General features: G+C 39.5%; 1 protein-coding gene across 1 annotated transcript in view; it reads right to left on the reverse strand.

Annotated features, from left to right (window-relative positions):
• The window catches only part of gbe1b (glucan (1,4-alpha-), branching enzyme 1b), a 92,161-nt gene that overhangs the window by 29,808 nt on the left and 47,107 nt on the right, over window positions 1-15,246 (reverse strand). Inside the window, exons 11-12 of the mRNA XM_087795126.1 lie at window positions 5,913-6,023; window positions 5,676-5,847 (exon numbers count right to left, since the gene is read on the reverse strand). Of these exons, the coding sequence (XP_087651252.1) occupies window positions 5,676-5,847; window positions 5,913-6,023 (283 nt within the window). The remainder of the gene's footprint in view (window positions 1-5,675; window positions 5,848-5,912; window positions 6,024-15,246) is intronic.

Below are 15,246 nucleotides of genomic sequence, written 5' to 3' on the forward strand. Positions count from 1 at the left end.
CATCCGGAGACGACGCGGAAGGTCAGCTGTGACCGGGAGCTTAAGAGATTGGGTTTTATCAGCCCTTACATTATGACCGGCTGAATGCCAATGTGTCCGAGCGTGAGACCAATGCAACTGTCCATCTGGGGGAACAAATAACGTCATTTTTGTCAACGAATGAAGCGAGTTATCACTCAGCAATCCATCTTCCTTTGCTCAGACCCTGAACACTTTTGTTGGCAGTAGAGATTCTAAGACTACCACACCAAAGTACTGTGCTGTGTCTCAAATCACATACTTCTCTTAGTATACTAGAAGTTAGTATTAATCAGGATAGTGTACATACTAACTAGTACGCAAATTCTCCACAGATAGTATGTCTCAAATCAAACACTGCCGCTACGCACTAACAGGAAATGACGTGACAGCTTCTTCTTCTACTACTATTTAAGGATGGTTCAACCAACTGTTGGAACGCTATCGCTGACACCTGCTGGCAGCACGTTTTGCAAGAAAAAATATGAGAATCGAAATATTCGCGAGATATTTAAGTTGGTATCAGCAGCACACGCACATCAATAATCCAGGAAATCTCAACCTCCAAGGGACTCGTTGTACAAACAAAGCGGGGCGTGATTACAGGTGGCTTGAAGAGGAGTGAAGCCATTATTACATCATAATGGACTCCCGTTACCTCTCATTCGCTGAGATTTCAGACGGGGGAGAACTTTATAAAGTAATACGTTTAAAACATGGTCATGATGAGAGACTTACTGCATCTTGCAGTTTGAGTTCAAACCTGCATTGCAACATCTACCTGCCAAAAAACCCCAAAATACGAATAGATTTCTAAGTGAAATTTCGAAGTCCTGTTATCGCTAAAGGTGTGTTAACACTGAACGTGATTTGTGTCTCAAGTTGCCCCTTAACAAAGCAGGTCAACTTGCTGGGTCAGAAATCCTTCCTCTGTTTTCAAAACAGACGGTTCCTGGAGTTCCCGAGCAATTGAGAAAATCCCTGGAACATCGACCGTTTGAGGTGAGCAGCAGTTCTGTAAAGCGCTTCTGTTAATAATATGATTAATTGGGGTCAAGTGTGTTTACACAGCGTAACATCAGACAGCTTTTGGGCAGACATATCCCATTACTCCTGCGCGCACACCTGCATCAGATACCAGCCTGACAGTGACACGGTCCCCACAGTAATTAGCAGCAAAAGAAGGAGCCAGAGATCGATGTGTTTTCCATCGGAAGGGATCCTGGAACAAGCCGGATCAATGAACGGTATCAGCGCAAGGAGGCGAGAGTCACAGCTGGATTTAGATGCAACACACAACAACATCAAAAAGAAAAAAAAAATTATATTATTATTATATTACAAGAATTATTCTCTAAGGATGGCTTCTTGAAGTCAGGTAGGTTGTCTCACATGATCTCACGGCGGAGTTGTCGAGGAATATTTGTCTCTAAAATGTTCAATTCTGTGTCTCTCCAGTGAGTTTTCACAGATGACAAGTAGACGTGCGGGTTTTCGATAAATAACCGAGGCCAGTCTGAATAGTGCCAGAGTGTGAATAAAGAACACTCTAAGATCAAATCAACGTGCATGTCTAACTTGAGTCAGAGTGTGCTCCGGTCGAACCACTGAGCCTTGCAATCAAGTGGCACCATCGACTTCTTTAATGATGACTCGGCACTTTTTCAATTAAAGTGATAGTTCATCCAAAATTCAAACTTTGCTCATTTTCGACTCCACTTCATGTCGACTAATTGTTGGGATTACCTTAGCAGTAATTCGTTTCTTTAGTTATAGACTATTTTTTTGGTCATTTTAATACAAATACAACACCCAGGTTTGTCAGGTTAAGTTTGACAGACTGACCTAAGTCACCCAAGTACTGACTCAACCCTGGAACTTTATCATCAGGAGCAATAACCAGAGTTTCAGTTTTGTCGACATTTAGCTGCAAAGTGTTTTCACTCAGCCATGGTTTGATTTCTAGCAAACAAGTGACTAAACTGTTGGGCTCTGGGGCTCAGTTGGATCAAAAGAGCAGTAGAGCTGGATGTAGTAGTATGAAAAATAATAAAGGACCCAGAACAGAACCTTGAGGGACTCCACACAACAAAATCATCATTTAAAAAGACACTTAAAACATCCAAATACCTCAATACTCTTGTATTGAAGCCTCAACATGAGAAATTATTCCCCAAAAAATTAAATAAATCTGTATAATTTAAGTTAGTTTGAAGCGGGTTTGATCAATCTCTCATTTCCTGCCTGACGACTTTGTCATTGAGCAAGATTAAGGATGCTAGCCTAGCCGCATCCGCTAAAAACAAGCTTGAAAAATAGACTTGTTCAAGAACAATTCCCCATTTTTGGGTGAAGATGAAGACAATTAAAATACGTACATTTTTGTCTATAACTCTCAAAAGGAACATATTACTGTGAAAATAATCCCAACTCTTAGTCGACATGAGGATGAGTAGAAAATGAGTGAAGTATCACTTTAAGAGCTTTTAGTCAAGAGTGAGTCCCGGTGGGAAGAGTGGAACACTAAAGTCCCACAACACCACCACCATGTTAGTTTGTAAACTTCTCCATATTTATTTCTTTAATCCATGTCACTGTAACGTTCGCATGCTGCAGTCGAGGGACGCTGCGAGAGATGTTCCCACCATCAACCGCCCACACCAGGTGACTTCCCTGACACATCAACCCACTTGATATACACTTTAAACATTTTTCCTTTGAACAGCGGCGGATAATTGCAGAGATATTCGAGAGCAGTAGACGTTTGATCCGCTCACCTGGTCAGCAGGTGGAGCTGAAACTCTTCCCCGGCTTGTGTTTACGAGCGAGCGCATGAGGCGATAAACACATTTCCCCTGAGCAAGGTCAGCGGCCGACATCGTTAATTATCTATTTATTATCTTAACTGCAGACTTCTGTGGAGCCCTGCCACGACCCCCCCCACGCCCCCCCGGTCGGCTGGAATACGAGGAGGGTCTCGACGCTCCTCCAGGAAGACTCAGCTTTCATAAGGAGCATTATCATCCAATGTCAAAGCCAATTGAGGAGCTGCTTCACTGCAGCTGTGACTCACGAGCGTCGAGACGCGTTGGAGAAAATCCATGACAGCAACAGAACAAATCTCATGGCTTTCACACTTTTATTTCCCGAGTGGATCACAAGCAGAGTTGTTTTTTTTAAATCTCACTGTGAGGTTCTTTTGTTCATATCAGACACAAATGACTAACTTTACAGATCTGCAAATATTCATGAATCAATATGGTACCAACAATTACAGAGTCCAAAATCAAACAAATATTTTTTCCCGCTTAATTTACTTTAGATATGCAACGTTTTGTTTTTGTGTTTTGTCATTTGATGTTGCTTTCAAAGGCCGACTTTACAGAGATGCTTTGATGTATATTTAAGTGGGTGTTGTGTTCTTTGAGTTTCGATCGTGATGTTCTGTAACAATTGTTTGGGTTTAATTGAGTTGTATTTAAAATGTTTTGGATTCATTCATCAGTCGTTGTGGTTTTAGTGATTTGTCATGTTCAGGAATTCATTGTTATTTATGTTGTTGTGTCATTTTTTATCCGGGTTCATTTCTGTGTTTAAAGGACAGAGGTTGTTTGTGTCAACTGGTTTCACTCCATTGTTTTGTGTTGCCTTCAAGTTCTTGTTGAGATATCAACGGTTGTGTTTCCAATTTACTTTATAATTGTTTATTTGTTCTGTTTGTTATTTTGGATTACATTATGAGTTGTGCTAATTAGTATCTCTAATCATTTCTTACTGTGATTAGAGTGTTGTTGCTGTGTGTTCAGTGTTTCATGATTGGTCTTTGCATTTTGGAACATTCATTCATTTGTTTTTGTGTTTAGCAATGTAAAGTTTGAGAGATATTTATGATAATTTGTTTCCCTATTTAACTGTATTGTCATTTCTGGAATATTAAGGAATCAGTGTTGCGTTTAATAGTTGTGTTTGGTACCGTGTTGTTGTATTTTGATGATAAATTATGAATCAATTACAACCTGTTTTTCATTTTTATTTGATCATTTTCATGACTGAATTGTTTGGTTGTGCTGGACACTTTCTTGTGTTTTGTGAAAAATGTTAGGCTATTTTTTACTGATTGGTTCATTCCAATTTCATAGCTTTTGTTAATTTAATTGTAATTTTTACATTATAATCTTCTTCCTAGGGAATTGTATTCAGTGATTGTTTTCTGCTATCCAGCTAGTTAGTCAAGGCTAAGTATACTCAAAGCTCTAGCACGCTAACTTGTGTTAACTGACACACAAGGTCTTTAAACATCTTTAATCGTTCACGCCAAATCAAATTCTTACTTAAAGAGCAGTAAAAGCGAAATCCTTCATAAAACATTCAACCCATAATTTATAATGCGCGTTAAATGCAATGTTTTTTATAACAAATGTTTTATTGCGTGTTAGACTTAGTTGCAGTAAGTCTCTCATCAGGACGATGTTTTAAAGTTAATACCTTATAAAGTTCTCCCCTGTCTGAAATCTGGGCGAACGAGAGGTTACGAGAGCGAGTCCATTATGACGTAATAATGGCTTCACTCCTTCTCCAACCAGCAGTCACCACGGCCGCTTTGTTTAAACTACGAGTCCCTTAGTGGTAGAGACTTCCAGGATTTATGACACATAGTGAAAAAACCTTGACGCTTGACCTATCACGGCAGAGTGGGCGTGATTAAGGTAAACAAGATTTAATCTTTAGAAAGATTAGAGGGAACATAATGTGAAAACCAAATTCTCCTGACATGTTCTAAATGTTGAAGTCGTCCTCTTCAAAATGCAGTAGGTCTTTCATCATGACGTTGCTCCGTTTTGAAGTTATTACTTAATAAAGTTCTCTAATGTCTGAAATCTCGCCAAACGAGATTAAGGTTTAAATTAAACATTCTGTAGTCACTCTGGTGGAGGTGTCCTCCCCTAGAAGCCCTAAATCAGTTAAGTACCTACATGTTAATTGTGAAACAAAATAAATATTTATGTAAACATGGTGAGAGTTACTTCTGCCCCTAGGGGATTTTGTAATGTGTACACTAAGCAGCAAACCTTATTTTTATTATTCGTTTTTAATGTATAAAACAGGAGTTTTAGGGATGAGTTTGAAATTTACGTGAGTCCTTGAATGCAACTCGTGTTTTGTGACCAATCAGAGCAGAGTGGGCGTGGTTGCTTGGACGAGACTTAGCCAAAACAGCGCATTTTAAGTGGGCAGGGCTTAAGCGTATTTGCTAATGTAAATATCTTTATTAAATGAGAGTTTTGTGCAAAAAGAAACATACTGATGAGTATAATAGAGGTCCTAACACAATTTAAGAGACACTTAAATCAGCACATTAGGTGCCCTTAAAACATTTTTCAGTGGGCGGGGCTTAAGTTAATTTTCTAATGTAAATACTTCAATGAAAAGAGAGTTTTGTACAGACACGAACATACTGATGAGAACAATAGAGGTCCAACATATATTTAAGATACACTTAAATCAACACTTAAGTCGCTCTTCATGGTTGTGACTTTTTAAAGTTAAAAAATGATGCGAATGAAATTTAATTGTCATTGATTTAATATATTTTGGTTATATGAGGTGAAAAATCTTGTGACAGTTTACTGTTGCAGGTGAAAGCTGTGACAACTCACCGATGAAGTTGAGGTATCCTTCTCCGCCCAGTCCGTGCGTGATCAGGCGGATCATCTTGTGCAGCTGGATGCCGCGATCGACGACGGGGGTCATGGGAGCCTCGCTGCCCATGTTGGTGTACATCTCTTTGTCCATCAGCCAGAAGGCCAGGGTCTTATCGCCGACCAGCGCCTGGAATCCCCGGGAAAGTTTCCCACTCATTCTCTCTCAAAGCCTCCAATGCTTAAGAACCTCACCTGGTCGTGACTCTCGGCGTAGGCGATGCTCTTCTCCCCGTAGCGCCGGTTGACCAGCGTGTGCACGATGTTGCCCATGTCCCAGTCCTCATCCTTCAACTCCTTCAGGATCTGACGGTGACAGCGAGGCGTTATTGCTGCGGGGAGTGATAGATGTGCGGCTCACGGATTCATTCGCGCTCTGACTGATGTGTGAAGTTCCGAAAAAAGTCTCTCTGGCAAGTTTTTCTCTGGGATACGCTTCCCTCCTTCAGATCAATCCCAGCTTTGACATCTCTATATCCACTCGGTGAGTTATGTCCACCTTTGAATGGCCGTAATGGACTTTTTAATAACACGGCCGCAGCCCATGGGTAGAGAGGGATCATCTCCCGCCACCTGAGATGGGCAAGGTCACAGCCTCTCCTCCAAACTCTTTCCACGATAAATCCAAGCGTGGAATCAATGACGCGCCCGCTGGCCCTGCCTGCACTCACGCTTCCTGCCAAGGAATCATTTTCAGAGGTCAGAAGGAAACGGGGTCGCTGGAACAGCAGTCTGGAGCACATCTGCCCACACAGTGTTGATCCCGACAACTGGGCTCAATCAATCAGACTTAACAAGACAACGGCGAACATCTAGCACCGCTTTAAATGGATCTGCCTCTCCGCTGCGCGTCCCAGACACGCCTGTAGGGGGCAGCAAACATTTATTCAAACCTAGCTGATGAGTCTGATCAACATGCTTGTTGTTTCCACCTTTCATTTATATTTGCTCGGGCAATAGTTTGTTGAATAACTTTTTCCTGTGTTTATTGAATAGTTTGATCGCATTTGAGGTTGTGTTATTAGATTTTGTTCCGTTTACAGATTTTTGGACGTTTTTTCTTGTTATATACTAATAATTTGTTTTTGTTTTTAATACTACACACGTTTTTTCGTGCAGGTGAAGTAAATCATTAACTTTATTTAAATATTCATTGTCTTTTGTTTGAGATGGGTTGTCAATACATTATTACTTAATTTGTTTTGACACTTATTGTTGCTATCTCAAATGGGATTTGTAATGACATTTTAAGTTATGAATGTTCCATGATTTGTTATTATTTTTTTAAAAAAGTCGTTTTTTTAGCGGCTTAAGAAAAAGTTATAGAAGTTATATTTATTGTAATATACATAGATGTATATCACAAACACATTCGGTAAGAGAAGATTCAACATGGAAGATGATGTTGCCTGAAAAAACAATGTTGACACTTATTGTTGCTATCTCAAATAGGATTTGTAATTCCCGAAGGAGACCTCCTGAGGTATCATTAAAGTTCTACCTAACCTAACCTAATTCACTGTCGTGTTTAGTGGTTATGTTTTGTGTTTAATAAGTGAGTGTCACGTTAATGTTAAGTAAGTAATGCTATTTCGTTATTCTTGTATTTAGTCATTCTAGTTTTCACAAGGAATACGTAAATATTTAGTAAGATTCACGGACAATGATGTTTGATGATGACATAGGGATTTCAAGTGAGGAATTAGGGCAGGAGATGGAGATGAAAGAATATGTTTGAGTGAGAGGATGCAAAGAAGAGAGTGCAGACAGGCTGGAATAGTATGGAGTGGAAAAACTTAACTAAGATTTGTTTTACTTCCAAAATGCATGGTATTAACAATTTAGTTTCTTTCATATGATTATTAAAAAAAACAACAAGAGTATAAAGATGCTAACATTTGGCAACAACATGCAACTCGACATCAAAAGCAAAAAAAACTTCTAAAGGTAAAAAAGAAACTACCTTGAGATGAACATAAGAAAAACACCCCTGAGACGTGTAGTTAAACAAACCCTAACAATCTTGAATAATCATGACTTAAATGAGGCAAACACATGCGATGGGAATCAACAACACAAAGGCAGATGTCGTCTCCGACTCAAGGTTGACAGAACCGGCGTCGGCCAGACCGGTGGGGGAGCGAGCGAGTCAATCTCAGTGACAGGCGGACGTCTGCTCTGTGGAAGCAGCCGTGACAGCTGACTGACACGTTAGGAAACCTTTATATTACTCTACAGAGCCATAATCTGAGAGTAAATTGTGCGATCAATATGTGGGAGATGGACCGGCTGCTCTACCTAAACACACACATTCTGCTCCATATATCACCCAGCGAGACGCGCCGGGGCCGGCGGCCAGGTTCCTCATGCGGAGTGGACCTAGGTGACATGTCATTACCTAAATACAATCTTAAAGGATATTTACGAGTTATTCAGCGGCACTTCCTGCAGCTGGAAATTGGTATTAACGTTCCAAATTGTGTTGATTTGACACACTTAAGAGCATATGGTGGAATCATTGCACTTAATGACCCTTTCAGCCCCAAAAGTACGGTTTGTCAAAGAGGCGGCGATAACAGTGATGACTCAACACAAGACGCTGAAATAGGCAATAAATAACTGGAAATAAGAAACTGGTGCTGCAGATGGATCTGCTAATAAACACCAGCACGGTTTGAGTCGACGAACACACGCTGAGGTGGCGTTGGATTTAATATTTTTGATGTTTGATCAATTATGAGAAAAGTTTGCACAAAAAGTCAAGAGATTTCTAGGTGAGGTAACAAATATTTAAAAAAAAACGGAAAAACGATTTTAAATAATAACAATGATAATTAATAATAATGAACATACATCACTATTACAAGAAACATGTTTAAATTGTATTATTTTAATACAAGCACATTGTAGAGTATAAAATATTAAAGGGGTTTATATAGTTATAGTGTATGTATAATCAATAAAATGTTTTGTTATTTTATTGTCTTTGCGATGTGTTTGTTTAACAATAATACAATTTTCATTTTAAATTTTAAAAAAATTAATTAAATGTATATTTATTATTCTCAATTATTATTTAAAGTTTTATTTTGAATATTTACTATATATATATATATATATATATATATATATACATTATTTTTGTTATTATTTGTGCGCATGGAGGGAAATTAATTCAACATTTAAATAAAGACAAATCTATCTATATCCAAAAGTTATAAATAAAGATCAAAGCTGGTAAAAATAAAACTCAAAACAGGAAAGTAATAAATCAATTCAAACATTTAACATATATTATTGTTATATTTTAAAAACAGAGATGAATGAATAATTATAGTCAAAGAGTTTCAATATGATTAGAACAGGGGAAAACAAGGGAAAATAGTGCAGAGACCGCCATCTAGTGGGCTTTGAAAATAATGACACTGCTTCATGAAGCTTCATCACTACTCAATACTGCTTCTAACTCAATTTAATCTCATCCTCCGATTTTCTTCCGAGGCACAGCGCAAAATGCAGAAAGATGTTCATAAAAGACTGCAGACATCGCCGTGGTGTCACTGACCTTTTCAAAGATGAGACTTGTCCCGGCTGACGAGACAAACGACGCGATCTGTCAAGGTTTCAGCAGAACAACTTCCCTCTAAGTCCAGAATTCAATCGAAGGCAGGTCGAGGGTTTTTATTTCAGGTGTTTGTTTTGGAATGAGATGTCAAACAAAAGAAGTCTCGCGCTGCTAGTGTCAACGTTATTAAGGCATGTCCAATCACATCGGAAAAAGTCTGTCAAAGATTTTGTGGATCAGAAAACTAACTTTCCTTACTCACTAGCTTCTCTGGAACAACACAATACAGGTGATTGTTTAGTTTGTCTCCTTCAAAATCAGTGAGTGAATGGTCGTCTTTCCAAAAGTTTTCTATGAAAGACTGGTGAACTAAACTGAAAGACACCAAACTGGTAAAGATTAGGGAAACAATGAATAGTTTGATCAATGAAAACTATTGTTTTCCCTTCAAAGATTGGACACAGAAGAGCAAAAAGTCAATAATAACATTAAACTATGAAAAAATAGAATATTATATATAAATCATATTTAAATTAAAAAACACATCTCCAAACGAGGCATCTTTCAACAACTCTTAAAGGAAAGTTACAAATGTGTCTAAACTGAATGTTTTGACCGCCTGGATTACCATAACCACACCCACTCTGCTCTGATTGGTCAATCATTAAAGGTTTGTCACCACGTGATATCAATCCCAGAAGTCTCCACTTCCAAGGGACTCGTTGTATAAACAAAGCAGGCGTGATTACAGCTGGCTGGAAGACAAGTAAAGCCATTATTTCATCATAATGGTCTCTTCTCTTGTAACCTCTCGTTTGCCAGGATTTCAGACGGAGGAGAAGTAATAAGTTCAAAACATGGTCATGATGGGGGACTTACTGCATCTTTGAGAGAAAGACTTTGGAAACATCTGAGTCAGTTTATTTTTCCCTTTAAATAAAGATACCTTTTATGTAAAAAATGGAACTATGGTGTTAAAAAAATGTAAATTACAACCAGTGTTTTTTTAAAGGCAGATTTCAAAGGTTATGATACTTGTCCAACTCTTCTAAACAACAAAGACACACAAACAAACAGCGTGATGTCTCGCAACATCTCACAGATAAATAGTTTTCTCGCTCCAAACGCACTGTGATTGCCTGAGAAGATATTTGCATTTAGCAGGAGCAGAAAAGGTCTGGAGATGAATTGCTATATACATTGATATTAGGAAGTATTAGCAGGCAGTATAATGATTTATTGGGAAAGCAATTTTTGTTTTTCAATGCAGAGAAAGTAATCTACACCGCCTTGACAGCCGGGAAGTTAGAACAACAAGAGATATATTCTCTAAGCCATACTCTGAATAAAAATGGTCTCGTTAGGACGGAATAGTCGGCGGCATTTCTCATCATATTCCGTGTTTAACTCAAACACGAATAAATTAAGCAGTAATTCAGCGAAACACAGAACGCCACGCTAAAAGACAACAAATAAATCCAGATTTCTTCTGCCAGCTCCGGCTTCAATTTCACTGCTAAGTGATTGAATTTGCGAGATAAACCCAGCAGAACACGCCTTCGATATCCACGCGCACTCTTTTACGAATCTCTTTCACCAAAACGCGCCGGGAGAAGACGGACCCCGGAGCAATTAATCTGGGCCAAAGAGTGTCGGGGCCGGGGCTGGGAGTGACTGGGTTGACGACTTCTCCGCCAGCAGCTCGCCCGAGTCGGCCCAGGACCAGTCGCGCTTACTGGCACCGCTGACACGCCACTTCATCAACGGTAATGAGCGGCGCACAAATCTAACTTTACAAGCCGGGCTGTCACGAGCCGACCGCGGCGCTCGGATTAATTAGGCAGAGCCGGAAATAAAATAATAAACGGAGGAATCAGAGCATTCAGGACGAGGTCGTCGCTCTGCCTTCCGAATGATATAGGAGTCTGTTAATTCAAGGTAGAACATGATGACGTTTCGCATTTGTCGAGCAGCAAATTCAACCCACTGATCCCACGACTCTATTTGTTAGCAATTTAGCCAGTTAGCAATAATTACCACGGAAGAGGATGTTGAAAATGGGAGAATAAACAATATAATCATGAGAGCCATCATTTTTAGATTTTACTTATTTAAAAGAAATATGACTTATGGACAAATAAAAGTACAGAAATCGACTTTATACCAGCCTGGACCTTTTTTGCTTGTATGTTGACCATGACCGCAGATGAGTAAATAAAAAGTACATCATAAGCCCTATTCACACGGGACCTCGGTGTTTTGTAAATGACCCCCCCTCCTCTGTGTTATTTTAAGTGCATTCACACGGGATAAGCGACGTCTGTAAAACAGTCATTTTTACTGACATTACCTAGAGATACAGATGTAAAAAGGACTGTAATTACTGAAAGACAAAGTAAAATTGTAACCAAGCGTTCTTTGTTTTAAGAAGATAAAGTGGACAACCGTTTTTTTTTCTGTCGTTTCTCTCCCCAACTCAACAGCGCTGCCCTGCACAAAAATGTGCCCCAACATTATTCTTACAGAAGAGACACAGTCTGTCACAGTATTGTAACCGAGTGTATTCGTGTGGGAAACAACGAGGCTGGAACTTAGTTTGTAGCTGTGCAGCATGCAAATCTTCTTGACTTTCGTCATGTGGAACACACCCCCAACAACAAGGAATTCCATCTACTTCCTTTTCAACCCCTTAAAAAAAACAGCGGAAGTAAATATTAACACAATGGCGAGTGCCTAGAAGTCCGTTACAGTGGCATATATGCGGCATTCAGAATTACAAACGCAGACATTCGCATTCACAAAGGATTATTATTATCAGCCGGCGTCTGTGTTTGGTGTGTTATAGTAGGTAATTTGCGGCGGAATTATTAAATTACAAATCACAGACATGGCGCATTCGCATGAGATTAAAACGTAGACTTCTCCGCAATTATTACAAATTACCAGAGGTCCACAGGTAATAATTATCCTGTGCAAATTGGACATTAGGACATCAGGTGATGAACCTAAATTAAACGACCACTCCAAAGCAAGTCTCATCTATATATTAGTGTATTGGATAACTGTTAGAGACAAAATAAAATGCAGGATAAAGAGAAAATTTGATTGAAAAATATAATTTATAAATACTGTGCAAGGGCCAAAAGCAGGCTGTGGAAGGGCCATGTATGGTCCAAATGCCATACATTGCCCAGATGAGTTCAGAACCTTATTTTGTTATTTATTTTTTAAATCTTAAAATATGGTAAAGTTTTTACTTTCATTGTAATGAAAACAAATTCCAGTATAAAAACCCCAAATCTTACTGAAATAAAAATGTTTTGCTCATATTCCGGCCTTCATATCACATTCCCTGTGTCATTCTTGCTCTTTAACATCCTCCTGAAAGCATTTTTGGGCCCAAAATCACACAAACTCATCCAAACCCAGTGTCTAATCTACTTCCCACATTAGGATATTTTCATTTTCCCGCAGCCGTTGGTCCTAACTGGCCTGTAAATGAGTCATATCCATGGGCCGTGCACGAGGATGAGCTACACGGCATGAATCCCAAAACTGCGGGATTGAAAAGAGATTTCCGCATCAGAATCTATAAATAAGTTCTCTTTGTCGTCTTCCGTATTCCGTCCAATCCGTCCATCTTTCTGACTGCCTGCCTTCTTCTGCTCCACGTCTCCTTCTGAGCGCCGCACACCTCACTGGAGTCTCCACTCCAGTCCGTTCTAAACCTCCCTAATTGACACTCTGAGAGAGGAGGCAAGTCCAGTCCTGAGTGCACTTCACTGACTGTAGCCGGCCTTGTGAACGCCCGTCCCGCCCGGCTATACATTAAACATGAAGCGCGCGAGTCGCCGCCAACTTCCCTCAGGGTGAAATAAAGTTATTGAGAAACGCAGGGAAAACAAAAGCTGTGTACAACTTAGCATTCAGATCTCAGAAAATAGTGATATTATTCACCTCCAGTATTAAGAATTTGTTTTACTTTTGCTGGATTTTACATCCAGATACAAACAAAATCTGACGTAACCTTGTGTTTAATTAATAGAGCTGGGTATTGAACTTTGGCTCTTTTGTGGCACTGGCCAAAATGCTTCGGTACTTGATAATGTGTGGACGAAAATCGCTTTTAATATCAGTACTGGTATGGATTGGAAAATACTTAGCTAGTTTGCAAGTATGTAATCATATTTGCTGAACCACAGGTATTTACCTTAATCATTGTTTGTGTTTCAAAGCATTATAGCAACATCGCAAGCTCTTCCATTGTAGACTGTTTGCGCTCTTGAAATGTTCGTGTAATTACCCAGAGTACTTTCAGAGCACTTATGGTCTATATCGCTGCTACTCTTTAAACACCTGCTAGAAATTAGCGTAAAATATAAACTTTTACGTTTTATTTTCCAGGTTTTTTTTGGAGGAAGCTAGTACCTGGGCACCAGTCGCATTATTAAAATGTTTGCCTATAACTCTAAAAAGGAACAGATTACTTTGAAAATAATGGCAACCTTTAGTCAACATGACAGGTAAAGTTTGAATTTTGGGTGAACTATCACCTGAATTTGTTCCTGTCTCAGGGACAATCAATAACCTGCGTTCGGGTATAAAGATACAACTGAAAAATGTCTCACTTCAGAGTGAAAATGGGATATCGATGAGAGAGTACTGTATCACTCTCCTTGTACAAGTAAAATGGTCGAGACTTTAACCCATTCTGATCTCTGATGTCTCATCTTCGTCCAAGTTCACCTTAAAGTCAGATTCCTAACCTGTCAAGTATCAACAATCAATGCCCAGTTCTATATCGAGTGTTGAATTTATTGCGTAACACAAAACTGCTAGACATATTCTTCTCTGCCTTGTGCTTAATTGTAGTCAAAGGGTTAAAAACAGATGTAAAGTTTTCATGACCTGCTAAGATTGTTTACCCGATGACTAATGAGGTCATTTGTTGCAAGTTTACCATCTTTTTTTTTGTTGCTGAACTGGAAGTCAGATTTCTCTAGAAACGCCCGACCAGCGTGCGTTGACCTCCACGCCACATGCTTCTTCTTACACTCTGCTTTCTTGTGTATCTCGATGGGGGGAGTGTATGCATCGTTAATCAAGGCTGTCTCTCACAGCGGTGGGCTTCACTCAGAGAGTCAGGAGTGGGTGAGGAGCTGGTGGGGCGGTGGGGGAGAGAGCTGCCGCCCTGACCTTCCCTTGGAGGAGGGTTGTTCTGGAGACAACTCTCTTCGTGACGGTAGCACATCTGCAGAACTATTATTAGATTTTATTGTTCCGTCTACAGTCTATCCAATCATTTATCGTGGGTGTGGTTCCGGGGTCAATAAAGATAATTTCCCCCCTCCTATCACTTGGTGGCGATGTGTGACACACCATGCACAAGGGAAACATGCAGTAAGTCCCTCATCATGACTCTGGTTTAAAGTTATTACTTTATGAAGTTCTCCCCCATCTGAAATCACAGCGAACAAGAGGTTACCAGAGCGCAGTCCATTATACGCAATTATGGGCTTCACTCCTCCTCCAGCCAGCTGTAATCAAGCCCCACTTTGTTTCTACAACAAGTTCCTTGGAGGTAAAAACTTCTGGTATTGATGACATGCAGTGACAAACCTTGCTGCCTGACCAATCACAGCAGGGTGTTGTTATGGTAAACAACATTTTTTTAAGAAAAACCAAGTGTTTAAAGCGGGCGGGGCTTAGGATCATTCTCTAATATAATTTTTTTTTGGAGACCAAAATTAATAATAAAAAAATGAAGAAATTACTTTTTTCGAGAAAAATATTGTAGTATCTCTTGTCCTTAGCTTTATAGTAATAAAGTATCTAATTCAAAATAAACGTTTTGACAGCGACTAAAACAAGTTATTTTCAGAATTCCGCCCGTGCAACGTTTTTCAATCATATATCTTAACGTCTTAGAAGCTTCACAATCACAGGCAAACCGAGTCAACGTCA

This window comes from Callionymus lyra, chromosome 7 (assembly GCF_982586985.1).
Source record: "Callionymus lyra chromosome 7, fCalLyr1.hap1.1, whole genome shotgun sequence".
In the NCBI taxonomy this organism is placed as follows: Eukaryota; Metazoa; Chordata; class Actinopteri; order Syngnathiformes; family Callionymidae; genus Callionymus; species Callionymus lyra.